The sequence below is a fragment of the Papaver somniferum genome, chromosome 6, assembly GCF_003573695.1.
Source record: "Papaver somniferum cultivar HN1 chromosome 6, ASM357369v1, whole genome shotgun sequence".
In the NCBI taxonomy this organism is placed as follows: Eukaryota; Viridiplantae; Streptophyta; class Magnoliopsida; order Ranunculales; family Papaveraceae; genus Papaver; species Papaver somniferum.
The window spans coordinates 136361662-136382422 of NC_039363.1; the positions used below are offsets into that span (position 1 = coordinate 136361662).

Below are 20761 nucleotides of genomic sequence, written 5' to 3' on the forward strand. Positions count from 1 at the left end.
CTTTGGAGTTTCCATAGGTCAGTGAATTGTACAAAGATAAAATTACACTCACAATCCTTATCTCTCTCCTCCTCTCTCTGTTTTCCGATCCCCTCTCTCTTGGTGGAGAGGGGGTTTTTATAGGGTTAGAGTGTGGGACCCGTTTCTGTGGGCCGTTGGAACCTTATCTTCTCGTGCTTTGTGTCCATCACGCGGAGGTTTTCGTTCATTGCTTGATCACGCAGAGTCATCTTCGTTCGTTCCACGGGTTGATCGACACGTATATTGCTCAGAGTGTTTAATGCGGGTAGTTGAGACGCATGCTCATGTCAGACAAGTGTCTTCTTCCCCTGTCACGTCCATGTCAGTCAACCTTCTCTTCACCGTTGATCTTGGATTCTTTTGGGGATGAGATAAAGTAACTCTTCGGGAGTTATTTAGTGCTCCGCAGTACATCGTGTTCTTGGTACATATTTTAATTTCTGCCCTTGGATTTGTTCGGGCAAAGATCCGACGTCGACGAGATGGGTTTCTTGGCTGTGGGCGTGTGTCATCATGTTTTGATGACTTGGTCCGCATGCTCTCCACGTGTCTTCCTACATACACGTGTTTGATGATGAAATATGTACACACAAAGATGATAGTCAAAACGCACAAAACTTGGCAAACACCGGATTCATTCTGTTCAACGTATTCAACTCGTAAGATCTTTAATTAGTCGACATGCATATATATCTGCCCCTTATAAATGCTTGTTGTTCCTTGCTTACAATTAATTTGTAAGATGGGAAAATATTAGTTGATGCAATGTAAGCAACTGCTCAACATATTTAGGTTGTGAATGATGATATAACAGCAGGGACCATGAGTATGCTTTCTTTGGCGTGTATAGCACATGGGATTTGGTCGTGTAGTATGACTTCATAAGGTTTGTCATCATCATTCTAGACAAATGTACTAGAACTAGAAAGTAGGGGTGTAAATTTTGCCCCGCAATCCGAGGCCCAGTACCGTCCGCCCTGTCCCATGATAGTCCATGGATGACCGTGGCCCTTTACTGGCTGGCCCGACCTATCCCATTTAAATAAGAGGGCGGACACAGGCCACAATTCAAATTTTCTTGCCCGGCCCAATACCCTCCCTATTATCCCGTCAATGCTACCCGCCATGTTAGCCCGCCAGTGTTATCCATTTACTTAGTCTAAGTGACTGTTCTCATTTGTTTTATCCTAGAATATACTTGGTACATATACTTAATACAGTCAACCCTCATAGTTTTCATATGTATTTCTTAACTTTTATTCCATAGGAGTCTAATTTTGTTAACCATATAGAGAAAATATTGAGCAAAATTTAAGGCAGTTTCCTTTTATGATGATTCAATTCAGGAAAAATTATAGGAAGTTTGGTTTATCTTATTCCCATCTCAATTCTCGTATTTGATTATTAATTTTAAGTAAAATTTGTGTATTATTACTACATTCTTTTTATTTTTAACAATATATGTATAATATATATTTGTTTGTAATATTCAAGGCCCTACCCGCCCAAGCCCAAAATTACAAAACAGGCTTGGATAGGCCATGGGTACTAACTGTAGATAAATAACCCTGCCCGCCCGGTCCTTTTAATTTCATGGATAAGAGATGTTCCGGCCCGTCCTATACCGTCCCATTTAATAAATAGGCTGGGCTGTCCGGCCCGGCCCAATTTACACCCCTACTAGAAAGTACTGCCAAAAAGCTTTGAAGATTTTTTAGGGAAAAAATTTACAAACAGATGAAACTGGTACTGCTTCAATTTTTGGTAAAAGGTTTTTTGAATGAAAAGCAGTTCGTGGACTATTTATCCTTTTAACCAGTAAATGCAAATTATATGAAAAGGCCATTCAAATAGAGGAAAGTTATCTCGTATTAGTGCTTTTTTCTGCCGGCTAACTTTAATTTTTCTTTCCTAGTTGGTGGTGATAAGCGAGAGAAGTGATGTTTTAAGGTCCAAAACCATTAACCACTTATTAATAACGATGTTGTTTTCATACTTTTACTGTTCTTGTTTAGAAAGAACCCTGCTTGTGCTTGCACGTAGTTGGTAATTCCAGTGTGCATGGCACACGATCCTAATACTATTCATCGTCAAAATGATTGATTTAAGATTTCGAGTGCATGGATGTTGCAACCGTGCAAGTCTTGTTGGTACCACAGATAAGATTCCTTCCAATGCGTATATAATATCTCGAGGCAATCTTGGGGAAATAGCTAGGACTGTGCATGAGTTCTAGGACCACCTAGGCTGGAACATTATATATTTTGTCAGGATCATGAAATAATCATGACCACCAACCTTTTAAGTCTACGGTTGTCTTTTAGTATTACAGGAACAAATGTCAATTTCTCTATCAATTACCAGCTTTGTATACGAGTTTGTATTGCGCCAGTTACCTAAAAGGGAACTAATGAAAACAAGATAGCTTTGCTTGCATGTAGAAATCAATTACGTATTGCCCTCAGCCCTTGGGAGAATAAAGGGATATATGACTCAAAGATCCTTCAGATAAAAACTTAGTTTAAGATTAAAAGACAATGATTCCACCGTAATACCGTATCTTGAAGCCGATTCTTTTTTTAACTATTATGAACGCGTATAATACTCGTCTGATTCAAACTCCAATCTGAACTCGCAACTTCGGCAGACCTGCCGACTCAAGTGTTTCAAAGGACAAAGCCATTTGATTTTACATATAATCAATCAAAGATCATTGAATTGGACCCCAATGCTCGAATCAAAAGGAGTGATGTAATGATCCTATTGCATGGTGCACTCCATCATCCAATTGGCTGGACTGTAATGCACTCAAAAGTGAAAGAATCCACGTAGGGTACAAAGAAAGGTGGAGGTGGGTCCAGCAGGACCTAAATTTCCGATGGTCCTACTTTATTCGGATAAATATATGAAAACGGGTTTCGAATAATATTTTGTTTCATCAAAGAATTCATACCTTTCTTCTCATCCAACCCCTCGTTCCTATTCTCTCTCCTGCCCGAAAAAATTTCTTGTTATTCGCTACCCCAAATTATTTATGGGGACATCCTGCACCGCCCCTAAGTTATAATATCCTGCATTCAGACACTAGAGAGGAGAGCCACCGCTATTTCCTCGACCACACATGCTGATCGACACTCTAAACACGCATCTATTAGGCAGCAAATTTTGTGTATAAAATTTTAAGTTTGAAAAATAAATGGTATATTACTTGTACACATAACTAACTAGAATACTATCACGTAATTATGAATCTTAAAACAAATTCAGCAAAATCAACTACTCAGAAGACACACAAAAAACAATGTTCTACATTCATACTGATTTCTTCCAAATTTATTCCGTGAAAAGATCCGAAAAAAAACCCCTCAGATGATATTGAGATAGGCACCACTGCACTGGGTAAAATTGTCCCGGTCCTTTTCTCGCTCTCGGAATTTCCTTCAATAAATCCCTGGGATACCCGGCATTTCGGACAAAAAAATCAGCTCCGGGTAGGCGGGCATCTCTTTAGCACAAACATATATATCTCAGAGAATATCAGTATAGTAAATAACAGCAGTCCACAAAATACCTGCATGTAATATTTTAATTGATTAATTACCTCAGTTTCTTAAATTATCTTTTCTTACCATAATAGGTAATAACTTTCTATTTCTTTTTGTCTGACTCTGACTGACTTGAACGAAACCCATTCTCTCTGACTCCACCACCTCTCTTTCTCTATTCTTCTTCTCGATCTAAATTTATTTTCTTTGTGCTTGGATTTTCTCTACCCCGTCAACACCTCACAAAAACTCTGCCCTTTTTGCTTCTCCAAACGGCAATCATATCATCAAAATCATACTTCTCTTCTTACATACAAACTCACCAATCAAAACCCATCTTGAAATTTTCAATTTGGTTGAACAAAACAGTGGTATCTGGGAGGGGAGGGGGCAAATTTTGTAGAAAAGTTTTGTATGTACAAATTACTCAATGTGTTTTTCTGAAGAAGATAAGAAGAAGAAATTTGAATGCTTGGTGCAGGTTAAATGCTGGTTCCCGGGGATCTAGGGTTTCCTCCGGGTTTAATTTGGGGATTTTTTAGTTTGTTCTGTTTGATTTCTGTATTGATTATTAGAAGAAAATGGAGAATTGCAGAAGAGAGGAACATGGAGATTTTGAGACTTATGGCTCTGGCTGCAGAAGAAGACAGAAGGGTTGAATTTGAAGCTTCTTTAGAGTACGGTGGTTACAGCAGTGTTGTTTCTCCTCCTGCTGCTACTTCTTCTTCGTGGTCTTCTGCCGCTTCTGTTAATTCTCCTCTTCCAGCTCCTCCTCCTCAGTATCAGTGTGCTGTGTGTTATGCCCCTACCACGACTCGATGTTCTCGGTGTAAATCTGTTCGTTACTGGTAATTTTCACTTTCCCCCGATTTAATTTTTGCTGGTTTCATTTCTAGGGTTTGGATTTTTGTTTGTTCTACAACTTTTGCTTAAGTATTGAAATTTGATATGTTGTATCTGTTGTGTTGTCTTTCAAAGGGAGATTTGATTTTTTGTTCGCTTTGGATGTAAATTGAGCTAGAAAATGAAATCTAATGTAGAGATGATAACGGTGATTTTTAGGTTTTCACTGCGAATTTGTTGAAATCTGTATTGAAGATTGAGAATTTGCTACCAAAAAATAATAATTTGAGAAATTTCCCCTTTTGTATCTAGATAACACGAGTAGTAGTAGCCTTCTGAAATTTTACTCTTAACTGAATTTGGTAAATGCTGTTTTGGGGGGAATTTGAGCTTTGTTACAGGATGTCCAGATATGCTTACTACACTCCTTTGAAAATTTCTTTTAATTAGCATGTCCAAATGTTATTGGTTGGTTCAAGTAGTTTTAAAATGACAAGCAAAGGATTAGGTTGATTTAGTATAAGCAGAAGTAGAATTTCAGGCTGTTCTTTTAGAAATGAACACATCAATAATCAGAAGTGTGATTGTCTAATTGTCGTTGGATGCTACATAAATGGGTTGCAGGAACTGATTAGTGTTGGATGGATAAGCTGATTTTGTTGAGTTTATCTGTTCAAATGTTCAGTTGTGGTATTTATGTCATCTCATGTTTATAGTCTGCACTAGTGATATTTATATTCTCTTCATTTTCTGTTACAATTCATTGTCTTTTTTATCTCAGTAGCAATGTCCGTTAGGAACTACCACAACTTACTATTGTGCTAGTAGTGTGTCACCAACTCATCATTTGAACTTCCATTGACTCATTGATTAGTACTTGTGGAACTAGCCTGCAAATAGCATAATTAAAGTCTCCCAACATTTACCTGCCTATTTACAGAAATCGCTTTTGAACTTCCACTTTGCAGCTCTGGTAAATGTCAAATTATTCATTGGAGAAAAGGTCACAAAGATGAATGTCATCCTCCAAGCCCCAATATTCAGTTTAGTGGTCCAAAAAGCGATTCTGATGGGAAGACAGGCTTGGAAAGAGAAAAGCATGAATCTGTTGGTAATGGTTCTGAACTGGGAAGCGGCTTGGTTGCGGAACCACTTGAAACATTTCCTGAAGAACCCAGATCAGTTGAATCCAGTCGATTGCCTGAGTTTCCAAGTAGTAAGAATGTTGAAAAAGCTGGATCTGTGGAGGATGGCAAAAGAGCAGGTGCCATTTCTGAATCCTCCAGTAAGCTTGTTGGCATTGCTAAACCGACCACCACTATTTGGCTGGTTGATGCTTCTGCTAACAGTTTTCCTATATTAAGTAGTTCGGAGAGTTTGAAAGAGTCTACATTTGATAATTCTGGATGTAATGGACTTGAGAAAAAAGTTGATGTTAGTGACATGGAGCCTACCAGATCATTACCTCAAAAAATTAGTAGTTTAGATGCTTCTTTAAATGATCTTTCTTGTGCAGATTACCGGCAGCAAAGTGTACCTAGTTCTTCTGGTAATGGAAAGTCAAGATCGATTAGTTCTTCCGGGGGATCTAGTCTCAAGAGATCTGAGGTTTCATTAACTACTCAGATGTCTAAAGCGAAGTCTGGTTTACTGGAGGAAAGTCTTGATTCAAACGGGTCCGGAAATGATCTCCACGGTGATTTAACTAAGTCGGGTATTAGGGAAGGTGGTAATGGTAACTTGTCACATTTGTCTCCCAATTCCTTTCAACAAACTGTCCCCAGCTCACGTTCAGAGTCCAGGATTCACGCATCTGATGTTGCCAACCCTGTTGCCTTGGAAAATAAAATACCTGCCAGTGGAGCCGAGAAGAAAGCACCAGTGGCTTTCGCGCGGCATTCACCAGTTTTTGGTTCTGAAAGGTCAGCTTCTGTGATTACCAACCAAATTAATAAATCTGAATCACGAAAGCCTAAAGTTATCAGATCTCTAGCATCAAGTGGTTCTGAGAATCACCCAACTTCTGTTAATGGAGAATATTCTTCATTGAGTGAGAAGTCGTCAAAAGGGGAAAAAGTACAAGTAGTTGCTATGAGATCGAATGATGTTTCAGTGTCTTCTCATAATGTTAGCAATGGCTTGAAAATGTTAGCGCAGAAAGCTGTTCAGCATTCGAAACTGCCTAAACTTTCCCTACATAGTCCTTCTGGAAGTGATGTTATTGGAAAACATGATGACAAGGTTTGTTTATACAGCTCACCCAATATTTCTCGAACTTTGTATGTTCCTTTTGTTCAATCTAATTTTGATGTTTGTTGTGTTTTGGCTGTCTTTTCAGATGCTCTTTTCTTATGAAGTGTTCATCAAGCTTTACAACAAGGACAAGGCGGAACTTCACCCGTTCGGCCTTACAAACTTGGGAAACAGGTAAAGTAATAAATTTGTCTTCACACTGCATGGTGTTCTGTCATACTCTTCCAATGTCACCAGAGTTCATGGAGATGTAGCATCATGTTATTAGCACTGGTATTTTACTTTGTTCTTTGGTACCTGATTTGTTCATTAGCTCACATGGTGTTTCTAATATCGAGTTTGACTTTTTGCACAGCTGTTATGCTAATGCTGTCCTTCAGTGCCTCGCTTATACTCGGCCTCTTACAGCGTATCTTCTGCAAGGACTTCACTCGAAAGCATGCAAGTTCCTTTCATATTCTCCTTTATGGATATCTTGTTTTCTTGTATCATTGATCTGTATATTTGCTAACCTGTTCTGTAAACCTCAGGCACAAAACAGGAGTGGTGTTTTATTTGTGAGTTTGAGTCTCTGATTCAGAAGGTCAAGGAAGGAAAGTGGACACTCTCTCCAAATGGTATTGTCTCCCATCTACACAAAATAGGTAGCCATCTAGTTCACGGAAAACAAGAAGATGCCCATGAATTTTTAAGGTAAGCCATAACTTTCAGCAGTTTGAACCAATTAAATGACTGACACGGTTTTATAATTTGGCTTTATTTTTGCAGTTTGTTTATTATTTGCTTATGTACGAGCTTTTCAGGTTTTCTATCGATAAAATGCAATCTATTTGTCTGAAGGAAGCTGGGGAAAAAGCTGGTCGCCCTCGTGCAGAAGAAACAACTCTGATAGGCCTTATTTTTGGGGGCTATCTCCGATCTAAGGTACTTTAGATTCTCTGGAAGATCTTATTAAATATTGTTAGAAAGCTGATTATCCGTATCTTATGTATTAGGAGTGGCCTTTTTTAATCTTTTCCTGAGTCGTCTGGTATGTAAAATTGATAACTGGCGCAACACAGATAAGGTGCATGAAGTGTCATGAAAAGTTTGAGCGCGAAGAACGGATGATGGATCTTACAGTTGAAATACAAGGGGATATCAGTACTTTAGAAGAGGCGCTTGGACAATTTACTGCTACAGAAATCTTGGATGGGGAGAACAAGTACCATTGTAGCAGGTTAGTCGGTTTTCTGTTTTGTCATGAAGTTCCTGGTTGCATCTTTGTAACATCTCTAGCAGGTTAATCGGTTTTGTGTTTGGTTATGGAGTTCCTGGTCGCGACTTTTTGACCCCCTGTTCATTTCTGTTTACTCCTAGTATAAGATTTAGATCCTTTACCAAAGTCTTATAAGCTGGTGATTCGCGAAGCTTCAAGCATAATCGGTTTTCTGTTTGGTCATGGGATTCCTGGTCGTGGCTTTTTAATATCCTGTTCATTTCTGTTTACTCCTTCTAGCATAAGATTTCGATTCACATTTCAAGTCCTTCACCAAAGCCTTATAAGTTAGAGATTTATGAAGCATCAAGTGTAATCACTTTTCGGTTTGGTCACAGAGTTCCTGGTCGCGACTTTTTAACATCCTGTTCATTTCTGTTTATTCCTTCCAGCATAAGATTTCAATTTATATTTCATGTCCTTCGCCAAAGTCTTATAAGTTAGAGATTTATGAAGCTTCAAGTTTAATGAGAATAGGATATCGAAGTGTTAGTTTGTTAACTTTGTAAGTATATAATTTGTTAGTATAGATGACTATGCGGTTATTTAATTTCGCTAACAAGTGTGGGACTCGAATTTTAAGTACACTAACTGTTACGAGTTTCCAGGCGTAGTTATATATTTACTATTGGTTCTTTTGAGCACTAAGAATATTAGTGCTTGTTCACTCACTTTCTGTACACTGCTGCAACCTCTTGTATCTGCAGATGCAAATCTTATGAGAAAGCCAAAAAGAGGTTAACGGTGCTGCATGCCCCTAACGTCCTTACGATTGCTCTAAAGCGGTTTCAGGTAATTCTTTAGTAACAGAGAGTGATACTTGAAAACTTCTATTAACTTTCTTGACATGTTGCCTTCTTTGTTTTGTGCTATTTTCAGTCTGGCAAATTTGGGAAGCTCAATAAAGCTGTGCGGTTCCCTGAAGTGCTGAACTTGGCTCCATATATGAGTGGGACAAGTGACAAGTCTCCTATATATAGTCTTTATGCAGTGGTAGTTCACTTGGATGTCACTAATGCTGCATTTTCCGGACATTATGTCTGTTATGTCAAGAATAGCCAGGGGAAGTGGTTCAAGATGGATGACAGCACCGTAGGTTCCATGTCTTTCATCGTCATTCAAGCATGGTCTTATTAGTTTATTCTTTTATGTGACCAGTGTTCCTTCGATGAAATTTTCGTGGAGTTACAGATTTCAAGACTTTGATGCCTTTGTTGTTGGTCTTGGTTTGTAGGTGAAACCTGTGGAGCTTGAGAGGGTCTTGTCGAAAGGAGCATACATGCTACTTTACGCAAGGTAAAATATTTGTCGATCCCATGGTCCATTTTTTCGAACTTTTTCAGTAAACTGAGTGCTGGCGCTTGAACAGAAATTGATGGTCTTTATATTCTCAGGTGTTCGCCACGGTTACCAGGTTTGATACAGAAGACAATGCTACTAAGTGATAACAAGATGAAATGTACCAAATGTGTGGAACCTATTTCGTCCAGCCATAGTGGAAACAGCAGTACTGCTACCAAAGCAAAGTCGATCTCTGTGGTGTCCGGAGGTGCTTCTACAGCAACCTGCAGGAGTCACGATGAATATCCATACTGGGGAAATATGGATGATTCGTTACACAAAAGGTTGCCTCCAGTGCACAGGATACGGATAGCTGACTCCTCGAGCGACAACTCCTCTCTCCTCAGTGGTTCAGATGAAGGCTCCTGGACTACAGATAGCACCAGGGACTCTATCAGTGCTGATGAAGTGTGTGATCATTTATTCGGATGACGGCGTGGTTATAACAGCCCATTGAGTACGTCAGATGACTCCAATAGTTCATCTTCACCTTCTCCTTCTTCCACAATCTCAGACGGAGACAGACATAGATCGTGTTACCCTGAAACCAGTACATACCCTATATACAGCGGAGGTGGTGATCACGGTGAGCCGGGTACGAGGATAAAACCCAATGGAATCAGTATCAAGAGTTTGCGAGACAAGGGAGATAATAGTCCCTTTGTATATTCTGACACAACTAATCACTGTACAAAGTTAACGGGTAGTAATAGTATTAGCCATAGCAGTAGTAACAGTAACTCTAGGGAGACTGACCCAAAAAGGTGGGGTAATTCTGGTGTATCCTTGTTGAGAAGATCAACTAAAGAAAGAAAAACTCAACCACTTTACTAAGTTATAAGTAAAGGGTCTTTTTTGATGAGCTATTTAATCTAATTAAAATGTCTGTCCATTTTATTATTGTTCATACTTTCTGCTATTGTTTGGATGGCCAAGTGGGATTCACTTATAATTTGCACCCCTTTGCTAGGACCTAGAGGGAAAAGTTCAACCATCTGACATTCGTTTGCAGACCCCAGCCAGGGGGATTTCGTCTCCCTCTCGACAGCCACCAAATTTATCAACCCTTTCTTGCATTTACGGCTAGGAGCTTATGACCTAGCCAGATTCGCAAAAGAGAATTCCCAGACGAAACCAAATGACAGCGAGTATAACACCATATTACTCCCTGAAACTAAACCTTCGTATCAAAGCAGTATCATCTCTGTTCATAATCACTGGAGCAGCATCTAAGAGAACTATGGTTACCACCACTTCGAATACAGCAGATTCTTACACAACAATCAGTGAGAGAATCTCTGTAGAAAAAGAAATCAAGAAAAGCAGATTCATTGCCATTGCTGCTCCCGTCTCAGACGAACAATCAGCTCATTCATTTCTATCCGAGGTGAAATTGCTCAGTTATTATTAGGGTTTTATCAATTTTGATTGTATTTGAGAGAACTATGTGGTAAGGTTTTTGAATCATGAAATTTCTATTGTAGGTTAAAGATTCACGCGCCAATCATAATTGTTGGGCGTATAAGATAGGAGATCAATATCGAAGTAATGACGATGGTGAACCCTCAGGTACAGCTGGGAAACCAATATATTCAGCGATTGATTCATCAGGAATTGATAGGGTCATGGTTGTTGTTATCAGGTAAATTAATATCTTTTTGTTTGGCGATATTTTGAGTATTTGAATTCGTTTCACTCTCGATTCTGGAAGCAGTATTGATCCCTGATATGGAGGTGGTAAACGTTATACAGGTACTTTGGAGGTATAAAATTGGGAACAGGAGGATTGGTAAGGGCTTATGGAGGAGTCACTTCCGAATGCTTGAAAAATGCCCCAACTTGTCTTGTAAAATCCAAAGTAATGAAGTTGTCTCATATAATATGAATAGCATCTTTGTAATATCCATAGAATTTGTTTAGTGACAATCTAGTGTAGCAGTTTCTTGTGGATATAGAAATTTGCTTTCAAGTTACTGATACTGTTGTTTGTGGTTTCTGGTTTCTCATCATTCAGGTTCAAATTGATATGGAAGTTCCTTACGATCTATTAGGACTTGTATACCATCAGGTGAGACCGCTAGGACATCATTATATATGTATATGTATAAGCAACTATTAGATGTTTATTTCTATGGATGATTCATCACTTGTCGTTTGGTGGTTAACAGCTTCAACATTTTCAAGTTGAAAATATCAAGCAGGACTATGATACTGGAAATGACGGTATCACCGTTGTTAGTTTCATGGTTGATTATGACAAAGTGGAGAGCTTGGAGAATGCAGTCAAAGACAATTGCAGCAGGAATATTGTCTTCCTAAAAACACTACAGCAAAACTAGTATGATTCCATACTCCCAAGATTTTTTTTCCTTAAAAGATTTGATGCTCTACTATATAATTTGTTACTATTGCAAAACTACCTTTTGTTAGATATGTATATGTTGTACATACACTTATGTGCTCTCAATGAAATTGATATCTGCTGATTAGTATAGATTTATCTCAGGTTTGAATCATCGTAAAGTTTCTATTCACTTTCTTCGAGCCTAGCACAGATGATTAAGGTCTATAGACTCTATACTTGTTTAAATTGTTTGCATATAATTATGACACTTTTCACAACCAAACATTATAGTAGTTTAGTAATTCAATTGTACTTGAACATATGCTTCTCATACTGTAACAGCAAAATTCATTTCATGGAATTTTAGGGTTTTGCTGTCATAGCTATCTTCTGATAGAACTGCAAGAGCTGATACATGTTCTGAACAGAACAGAGAAACTGTGAATGTCCCTGTCTGTAGGATTATCACCACCATTGAAAACCAAAACTAATAGAATAACTGACGTTAGATGCAGAAATATGTCATTCAGATAGAAACGAAGGTCTGAAAATATCGTTGTGTTTGATATTTTTACTTGGATCTTTTAGCAGATATAGCAACACAATCTTTTATTGCAAATTTATGAACTACAGATAAATAGTGCGACTTATGGTCCAAATCCTTCTCTGTCGGAGTTAAATCTTCGAATTTCGATCGTATTGATCAAAAATATGAAGGTGGGAGTTTTCCTTGTAGAAAAGATTTGAAGAAGGTGAGAGCCCTAGCTGGTTGATAACTTGGAACGAAATGTCCAGCACCCCTTATTGTCACAAATGTTAGGTTTTCGTATTCCACAGCATACCCACCAACCTTCATAGACCAAAGAGGTGGTATTGGAAAAAGTTAATAGACATTAGCACATTTCATCAACCAATTATAATGGCTTATAACAATAATAATTCTTATTACCTGATTTTGGGTATACCATGGGTACCACGTAGTCTTAGTGGTAGCTGCAATTTTGTTAATGGAGTATCTGCTACTTGTTACTGGTACTCTACCATCTGTATCTCCACTGCACATGACAAATTACTTTGTAAATTCAGATACTTATCAAGTAGAAATTCATAATACACGTACTTTCTCAGCAATTAACTTATTTACCTATATACCCACACCGCAATGCCACTGGTCATGAGCTCTTCAATTACTGGCAATACTGTCAATGGCTCATCATCCCATAGTCCAAGTATCTCTTGGCTGTGTTGTTTTTTCAAGAATCAACAAGAAAATTGGATAAATGAATTCCTTGTTCTTTGATAAGTCCTCAGGAATAGATACAAAGGATTGTCCAAATGTGGAGAATTTGTTACCTGCAAGACTCCCACTGGTAGGGAAGACCTGTAACGTTTGCATGAAGAGCCTTCTGCACTTCGGGGATATTTAGATAATAGTTGATGTACTGGTCAGAGCAAGGATCAAATATTCCAGCCTGCTTAAAACATTAATATTCTCAATTAATTGAATGGTTTTCTTAGTGGTATTATTACTTAGCTAATGGACAAAAGAAGCTTCAAGGTTCATACAGGAGGTGCACTGCTGGGAGAAGAAGGGCATAAAGGAGCGTAAATATCATAAATGAAGATGTCGCCCGTGTCTGCTTGTCCAAGAAACTCTATGCAGATATCTCCAATAGTGTATGGTGAAGAAAAATTGCAGTATAAGCCAATACCCTTATTGGCTTCGTCAGAAATGAGGGAGTGTGTCCAGAAGAAATTGTACATTCCCTTATAAGTAGTTTCAAAGTCGACATAGGCATTCCCAATCTATAACATCATACAAGTTAAATCAAGGACAGATCGATTAATCGATATGAAGAATTTATAGTACACTAATACATACATAATTAACTGTAAATATGCATGTACTTACAGCTATTCCTTTCAAGTTAATGATGGTTTGGTTGGTAATCTTGTTGTTATGAAGCATAAGTTGAGCAAGCTGAGGTACGTAGTGCCCTGCATAGCTCTCCCCTGCTAGAAAGAAATCCCTGGTCTTGTATTCAGGAAACCTCTCTAACCAGTTAACCAAAAATGTGTACGAATCTTCGGCTGTTCTCTTGTCTCCACTTAAATTGTAGTCTGATGTTGTATTAGAATATGAAAATCCAACACCAGCTGGTGATTCTAGGAAGATGACATTTGCAGCTGTATTTACACAGAATTAGCACAATAGTGTCCATTCTTGCGAAGTAACAACCCACCATCATTCAAAAACAAAAACAAGAAAAACAAGAGGGAGGGAAGGAGAAGGTAACTCACCATTGTTCCATGAATATTCATTAAGGTCGAGAGTCATTCTATCACGTTTGACTCTGAATGGTCCAAGTTCCATCATTGCTCCATTTCCAAATGATGAACAACCAGGTCCTGCACCCCATAGCAATAAGAAAAGTTGGATCAGTAACGCTCAGTTGTTATCTGTGCAACAGTAAGCATTATTTAAGGCTATTTCTAAGTACCCCCATTAAGCCATAAAACTAAAGGATTAGTTGAAGAATTTTGAGGAGATTCCACAAAATAGTAAAACAGCGCCCTTCCTTTTCCGCCATCTACCGTTACATATCCTGAGTATTGATCAAAATTCACCCCCTGTTTAGGTTGTCCAGGTAAGCTATCGATCTTATCAGCTTCCTTCAGTCCTTCTTGTGAGCTCATGTACACTGGTGAATACTCATTTGGAAACTTTGTCGTCTCAACCACCAGTTCAGATGATTTGAACGATGATAATTGCCGATTTAAGATTTTACCTAATGGATCATATCCACTGCTTCCATAACCTTGAACTGTAAGTACAAAAGAAAAGACGAGTACTGACAGTATAAAGAAGCTCATTGTTAACTTAATCATTGTTGATTTCTTATGGATCCCATCATATTTGCTATCAATTTATAGACCTTAAGAAATGGAGAAGTTTCAAAGGTAAATAAGTTTGGTTTCATGTGGCCAGATTTACAGATAACTGTCCCTGTTATCATCAATTAGTGTCAGGTTTCTCTTGGATTAGTATACCTTATTAGCATATAAATTCGTCAAATCGCATGGGTCCAACTCTCTTTGGAATGTGCCTTGCAAGGAACGGTTGTCCATGACTCGTACACTCTCAATTAAAGAGTTTAAATTGCTCGTACTCTCCCAATTAAAGTTTAAATTGCTATATATGTTAGTTGTTCAATTCACTCTCTCTAGTAAACATGTCAGTATCTGCAAGTAGGGTGTATGTCTTTGTTTCAACAAGAATCGAAAGATCATTTTCAAATTTCTTCATTCAACGAGAATATGGGGTACATTGGAATCTGGTATAAATAGGTAAAAAGACAGGATTTTGTGTACCCACAAACCTTACACACGACAAAGTTATTGGATTATGAAAATACAGATTAGCTATAGAGATTTGCAAAGTACTTCGGCCGCTGAAATGTGCACCGTCTATTCATGCTGGTTAAAGAGATGAAGGTGGAAGTTTCCCTTCAAGGAAGGACTTGAAGAAAGCAAAACCTCTAGCTGGTTGGTAACTAGGAACAAAATGTCCAGCGCCTCTTATTGTCACGAATGTCAGGTTCTCATATTCGATCGCGTACCCACCAACCTTCATGATGATCAGATTAATTAATAATCTTTAATTTAAACTGATCAAGTGCGAATAGGTTTATAACAATAATTCCAAGATTACCTGTTCCTTGTTGTACCATGGGTACCATTTGGTCTTCACGGAAGTTGTCAGTTTGTTAATAGAGTATCTAGTAGATGTTACTGGTACTCTACCATCTGTATCTCCACTGCACATTAAAGAACTATCAGGACTTGTGCCAAGTCATTTAGAACCCCAGTTCTAGAGAGAAATACTATAGTGCCTATTACCTATACATCCAGACAGAAATCCCACTGTTCATGAGCTCTTTAATCACCGGAAGTACTGTTAATGGAGAATCATGATAAAGCTTTTCTACCATATCGCTGTTCTTTCAAGAAAATTACAAAAAAGAGAAAATGAGTAATTATTCTTTCTCTAACGTTTTTTGGAATTTCTGTAAGAAATAAATTTAATTTAAATGAAAAGAAGAAGAAAAGTGAATGATGTCATGGAAATGTGTTGTTGTCTTGCCTGCAAGACTCCCATGGATATGGAAGAGCAGTGACATTGGCATGAAGAGCTTTCTGTACTTGAGGAATGTTTAAGTAATTGGAAATGTAGTTGTCAGAACATGGATCAAAGGCTGCAATCTGTTCAAGTAAGAACAGACTCATTAGAGTTATTGCCAATTATATTAATGTACTTGTATTGGAAAGAATTACGTACAGGGGGAGTGGTTGAAGAAGAAAAGCACAATGGAGCGTAGATGTCAAAGATGAAGATATCTTCCACTAAATCATCTGCCTCGTCAAGGTAATCCTCACATTTCTCGGTTACAGTATTTGGGGTAGAAAAATTGCAGTTCAGTTGAATTCCTTGATTGACTTCGTCGGAGATCAAGGCGTGAGTCCAGAAGAAGTCATACATTCCTTTGACGCCCGTTTCAAAATCGACCCAAGCATTTCCAATCTAAGCAGACAGATAGATAAATCATAAAACTTATAAAGAGCTAATTAACAAGTTTTATCAGAATAATTTCATGTTTATAAATACTCACGGCGACTCCTTGGAGATTAATGACAGTTTGGTTGGTAATCTTGTTATTTTGAAGGATGAGTTGAGCAAGCTGAGGTACGTAATGTCCAGCGTAACTCTCTCCTGCTAGATAGAAATCTCTAGTCTTGTATTCTGGAAACCTCTCTAACCAGTTAACCAAAAATGTGTATGAATCTTCAGCTGTTCTGGTGTCTCCACTCAAGGTGTAGTCTGATGTTATATTCGAATATGAAAATCCAACACCAGCCGGTGATTCGAGGAAGATTACATTTGCCGCTGCATATGGCAGAGAAAAAAATTAACAGAACGTTCGCAGAGAGACAGTGGAGAGATGGAGTGACTCACCATTGTTCCATGAATATTCATTTAGGGAGAGAGTTTCTCCATCACTATTGACTCTAAATGGTCCAAGTTCCATCATTGCACCATTACCAAATGAAGAACATCCAGGTCCTGAATGCACCACAGCAATATCCGAATTTCATAACATTTATTATTCGCTATGCATTCAGCATTATTCATGTAAAATTAACAAGATTAATTGGTCACTATTTTTTTTACCTCCATTAAGCCACAACACTGGAGGATTAGTTGAAGAATTTTGAGGAGACTCAGCAAAATAGTAAAAGAGTGCTCTTCCATGTCCAGCATCAACTGTCACATAACCTGAGTACTGGTCAAAACTCACTTCTTGTTCAGGTTGCCCAGGCAAGGCATCGATTTTATCGGCTTCTTTCAACCCATCTTGTGTGCCCATGTAAACTGGCGAGTATTCTGCAGTCGATTTGGTCGCGTATCCTTCAACTAGTACAGACTTTGAAGACGCCAACTGTGCCTTGATGATTTTACCTAATGGATCATTTGCTTTTCCAGCTCCAAAACATTCAACAACAGTGGATACTGTCAATGAAGAGATTAATAAGAACATAAACACCTTGTTATTTTCCATTGCTAATTTGTAGTCTGTGGTGCTTAATCGCTTGCCCATAATTTTTGAATTTATATAGAAAAACATGGCGATTTTTTCTAAGAAATTTTAGTGAAGTTGCTTTTACATATGCGGTAACGATTAATTCATACAAATTTTAAGCCGGATCAAGTTATTAGTATTTCCAAAGTAAAAAAAAATTGTTAACCTGATATGATTGTCGTTAATAAGAGTTTCAGTGTCTTTTCTTGGACTCAAACCTAGTTATTACCGAGCGTATGCTGTACAGATTAACTTATGTGTGTGTTCGACTGAAACTCACGGCTAAAGGAGTATCAAATTTTTATTAGAAGATCACACTGCCTTCATATACTAGACAGAAGTTGTTATTACAAGTAACAGTCAAAGAAAGAGCCGACTATAAGATGCAATGGAACAGAAATGAAAAGTTATAGCCGTCTGTTATATTTGATAGTTACACAAGCATACACTTGACACACACTCAACTACTACCTTTCATTTTTTCTTCTGAAGCATGCATATTAAAAAAGCAACTAAAGAGAAATTACACGCGTATTTAATGTCCCTAAAGTCATTTAAAAGAATTTGATTGATGTAAGGTGGGATTGTCCTATCCCAAATTGTGGTGGAGTAATTTCCTGTTTGGCTTCCATCCGCTGTGTAGTTTGCTAGGACGTCTGCTGCTTGGTTTCCTTCTCGATAGGTGTGTTGGATGTCGTAGCATGGGATTTGTCTCATTCGATGTTTTATTTCTGCAACCATTGCTGAGATATACCAAGGAGCATCCATTGGAGTCTTGATTAGGGGCATTCGATTTTCTGAGTCTGTTTCAAACAACACTTTATTCCATTGTCTTTTTGTCGCCATTCTAGTTGCTAGCACCGTTGCCCATGTCTCGGCGGTGGTGGCGTCTGTTGTTCCAAAGGTTGAGCAACTGCCAGTACAGTTTAAGCATTGGAATCCCTGCAAATGAAATCTGCTCCCGCTAATCCTGGGTGTCCTCTAACAGCTCCATCTGTGTTTATTTTTATCCAATCTGGTTTTGATCTGGTCCATCCGACATTAATTGTTGTTGTTGTTCTGATGTTGTTTGTTGTACTTCTAGAAGGTGGTTCGCCCGACAGAATTGGTGGGGTAATACTTTTTGCCCATTCAAATTCTTGTTGTTGTTGTATAGCTCTTGTTAAAATGTCCGCATGCTGAGAGTCGGTGCTTCTGAATACAAGCTCGTTTCTGGTTGTCCAAAGGGACCAGAGGAGATAACAATATGAAGTAATAATATAAGTAGTGGTCGGAATTTGTAGATTTTGAGATATTGTGGTTTGATTTGTTAAGTTAAGTGGCTGGTTATTTTCATTGAGTTGATTTGTTGTTATGTAATTGGACAACCTAATCCAAGTGTCCAAAGATACTTGGCAATGGATAAGCATGTGTTTTGCTGTTTCTTGAACGGTTCTGCATTTTGGGCAAAGGTTGAAATTGGTGAGGTTGATGTGGTGTAAGAGAGAGAATGTAAGAAGACCCTCGTTGATAGCGTTCCACAAGAAAAGCTGAATTTTAGGTGGACATGGTATTTGGTGAGTGGAAGTGGAAGTGGGTTTTGTTGTAAGATTATCGTGTTGAATTAGACTATTATATCCAGAAACGGTAGTGTACTTTACTGATTTAGATAGAGGCCAAATGATTTTATCTGGGGGATTGTCAATTAGAAGGTGGATATTGATTATATGTTGGATTGTTGTAGGCGGGAGGTTAAAGAGTTGATCATGTTTCTAGTTATGAGTGGTAGGGTCAATGATATCGACCACTGTTTAGATAGGATAACATTGGGCAGGATCAAGGTTTTGGAAATGAGGTATCCAATTAGCTTGTATAGGTGTGTTTATACCGTTTCTTATGTGGTTGAAAATAATCTGCTTAAAAAAAGGTATGAGAGATGTCATTTGTTTCCATTGTGGGCTGGCAGTAGTAGGTATTTGGATAGCACCCTGGAATATAGGTTGATGTTTAAGGTATTTCTCTCTATAGAGTTTGGTGCAGATGGACTGAGGCTTGTCGTGGATATTCCAGATTTTTTTTCATGAAAAAGGCTTTATTATGATGACTACCCTTCCTAATACCGAGTCTTTCTTGGGCAATCGGTTTGTATAGCTTATTCCATCCCATAGGATGTAGTTTATTAACAGAGGAATCATGGCCCTAGAAAAAATTCCTTGTTATTCTATCAATCTGTTTGTGGATATGTATTGGGAAAGCTTTGTTTGCATAAGATGGTTGGATGTAGGAGTTAAGGAGGTTTTAATAAGTACTAACCTTCCGGTAGGTGTAAGACATTTTTCCATCCATCCTTGAGCTTTGTGCGCCAGCCTTTGAAGTAGTGGTTCAAATATATGTAGAGAAGTTCGTCCATATTTAAATTGAACTCCCAAATATATCGGTGGTGTCGGTGTAGTCGTCATGTTGAAAAATTGGTGAAGGGTTGTATAAGATGTGGTTGTAGCCTCGGGTGGTGTATGATTGTTGATTTTGTGGTATTGATGTGTTGACCTGCAGAAGAGCTGTAGGCATGAAGTATTTTCTGCAAGTGGTTGTTACTTTCATGAGATTCCTTATAAGAGATGAGTAGATCGTCTGCATATATAAGATGTAAGATCGGTGGATCCTTTTATAATATTCGGAGTCCTCTTACTAACTTATTGGCCTCCAGGTTTCCTAGGTTTGTTGATAAGATTTCTGCACATATAATGAATATATAGGACGATATTGGATCTCCTTGTATGATGCCTCTCGTTGGGGTGATGAAACCATGTGGTGTTCAATTGATGTTGACTGAGTAGGTAACTGAAGAGATACATAACATGATATAATCCACAAAAATGTACGGAAATCCTAGTTTAGTGAAAGTTCTTCTGATGAATTCCCAATCAAGGATATCATAAGCTTTCTTAATGTCTAATTTCAAAGCTATTTTTGGATATTCGGTGATCGCCAAAGTTCTTATGTAATGGAATAGTTCTCCTGCAATTGCTATGTTATCATGAATTGATCTTTGAGGCACGAAAGCACATTGATACGGACTGATTAAGAATGGAAGGAGAGGTCTTATACGGTTGACAGGATTTTTGATATGATTTTCTAGGTGACATTACATAGACTAATAGGTCTGAAATGTGACGGTTTTGTTGGTGAGTCCATTTTTGAAATAATAGTAATGTTAGTGTGGCTCATTGGGTGAATATTTAGGATCCAAAAAAACTTTGAACCATGTCAACTAGCTGAATTTGTGTAGTTTCCCAGAAAACCTTAAAAAAACTTACTGGTATAGACATCTGGACCGGGAGCACTTTCTGAATTTATAGAGAATAACGCTAGCTTGATTTCTGTTGTAGTTACCTCTGCTGATAGTTTTTCGCATTGTGCCTGAGTCAACCTTGAGGTGATTTCCGCAATAGTTCCACATCTATTATTGTGTCGGGCGCTGTGTACTGGTTCGTGAAGTGATCGAGGATGATCTGGATTACCTGAGATTTTTCACTGA

General features: G+C 38.2%; 4 protein-coding genes across 4 annotated transcripts; 2 read left to right on the forward strand and 2 right to left on the reverse strand.

The window, feature by feature from the left end:
• The first annotated feature begins 3715 nt into the window (after window positions 1-3715).
• LOC113289443 (ubiquitin carboxyl-terminal hydrolase 17-like) lies at window positions 3716-10168 on the forward strand. Its single transcript, XM_026538693.1, has 11 exons — window positions 3716-4414; window positions 5378-6650; window positions 6748-6836; window positions 7018-7103; window positions 7193-7355; window positions 7466-7586; window positions 7724-7881; window positions 8628-8712; window positions 8800-9012; window positions 9155-9216; window positions 9315-10168. The coding sequence occupies exons 1-11, from the start codon at window positions 4053-4055 to the stop codon at window positions 9691-9693; spliced, it is 2991 nt and encodes a 996-aa protein (XP_026394478.1). The 5' UTR covers window positions 3716-4052; the 3' UTR covers window positions 9694-10168.
• Window positions 10169-10258: 90 nt separating this feature from the next.
• On the forward strand, window positions 10259-11784 carry LOC113289446 (IMPACT family member in pol 5'region-like). Its single transcript, XM_026538695.1, has 5 exons — window positions 10259-10648; window positions 10746-10903; window positions 11014-11119; window positions 11276-11329; window positions 11430-11784. The coding sequence occupies exons 1-5, from the start codon at window positions 10400-10402 to the stop codon at window positions 11598-11600; spliced, it is 738 nt and encodes a 245-aa protein (XP_026394480.1). The 5' UTR covers window positions 10259-10399; the 3' UTR covers window positions 11601-11784.
• Window positions 11785-12046: 262 nt separating this feature from the next.
• Window positions 12047-14524, reverse strand: LOC113289444 (serine carboxypeptidase II-3-like). The gene is made up of 8 exons (XM_026538694.1): window positions 14107-14524; window positions 13907-14014; window positions 13518-13792; window positions 13172-13411; window positions 12959-13077; window positions 12750-12845; window positions 12555-12660; window positions 12047-12455 (listed from the first exon to the last, which is right to left on the reverse strand). Exons 1-8 carry the CDS (start codon window positions 14492-14494, stop codon window positions 12309-12311), a joined length of 1479 nt encoding a protein of 492 aa, XP_026394479.1. The 5' UTR covers window positions 14495-14524; the 3' UTR covers window positions 12047-12308.
• A 407-nt stretch (window positions 14525-14931) lies between these two features.
• On the reverse strand, window positions 14932-17252 carry LOC113289447 (serine carboxypeptidase II-3-like). Its single transcript, XM_026538696.1, has 8 exons — window positions 16836-17252; window positions 16620-16727; window positions 16276-16550; window positions 15945-16187; window positions 15750-15868; window positions 15506-15601; window positions 15318-15423; window positions 14932-15233 (listed from the first exon to the last, which is right to left on the reverse strand). Exons 1-8 carry the CDS (start codon window positions 17221-17223, stop codon window positions 15087-15089), a joined length of 1482 nt encoding a protein of 493 aa, XP_026394481.1. The 5' UTR covers window positions 17224-17252; the 3' UTR covers window positions 14932-15086.
• Between the last annotated feature and the right edge of the window lie 3509 nt (window positions 17253-20761).

What these genes read in the sequence shown, in the direction of transcription:
- LOC113289443 (XM_026538693.1), top strand. Translation starts at nt 4,053, where the DNA reads ATGCTGGTTCCCGGGGATCTAGGGTTTCCTCCGGGTTTAATTTGGGGA. An exon ending in AACAAGTACCATTGTAGCAG is followed by an intron (nt 7,882 to 8,627) that starts GTTAGTCGGTTT and finishes TTGTATCTGCAG; the next exon opens with ATGCAAATCTTATGAGAAAG. An exon ending in TCAAGATGGATGACAGCACC is followed by an intron (nt 9,013 to 9,154) that starts GTAGGTTCCATG and finishes CTTGGTTTGTAG; the next exon opens with GTGAAACCTGTGGAGCTTGA.
- LOC113289444 (XM_026538694.1), bottom strand. Translation starts at nt 14,494, where the DNA reads ATGATTAAGTTAACAATGAGCTTCTTTATACTGTCAGTACTCGTCTTT. An exon ending in TACCAGTGGGAGTCTTGCAG is followed by an intron (nt 12,846 to 12,958) that starts GTAACAAATTCT and finishes AAAACAACACAG; the next exon opens with CCAAGAGATACTTGGACTAT. An exon ending in ATTGCGGTGTGGGTATATAG is followed by an intron (nt 12,661 to 12,749) that starts GTAAATAAGTTA and finishes TGTCATGTGCAG; the next exon opens with TGGAGATACAGATGGTAGAG.
- LOC113289447 (XM_026538696.1), bottom strand. Translation starts at nt 17,223, where the DNA reads ATGGAAAATAACAAGGTGTTTATGTTCTTATTAATCTCTTCATTGACA. An exon ending in AGTGTTGTGGCTTAATGGAG is followed by an intron (nt 16,728 to 16,835) that starts GTAAAAAAAATA and finishes TGGTGCATTCAG; the next exon opens with GACCTGGATGTTCTTCATTT. An exon ending in TGAATATTCATGGAACAATG is followed by an intron (nt 16,551 to 16,619) that starts GTGAGTCACTCC and finishes TGCCATATGCAG; the next exon opens with CGGCAAATGTAATCTTCCTC.
- LOC113289446 (XM_026538695.1), top strand. Translation starts at nt 10,400, where the DNA reads ATGACAGCGAGTATAACACCATATTACTCCCTGAAACTAAACCTTCGT. An exon ending in GTCATGGTTGTTGTTATCAG is followed by an intron (nt 10,904 to 11,013) that starts GTAAATTAATAT and finishes AACGTTATACAG; the next exon opens with GTACTTTGGAGGTATAAAAT. An exon ending in TAGGACTTGTATACCATCAG is followed by an intron (nt 11,330 to 11,429) that starts GTGAGACCGCTA and finishes GGTGGTTAACAG; the next exon opens with CTTCAACATTTTCAAGTTGA.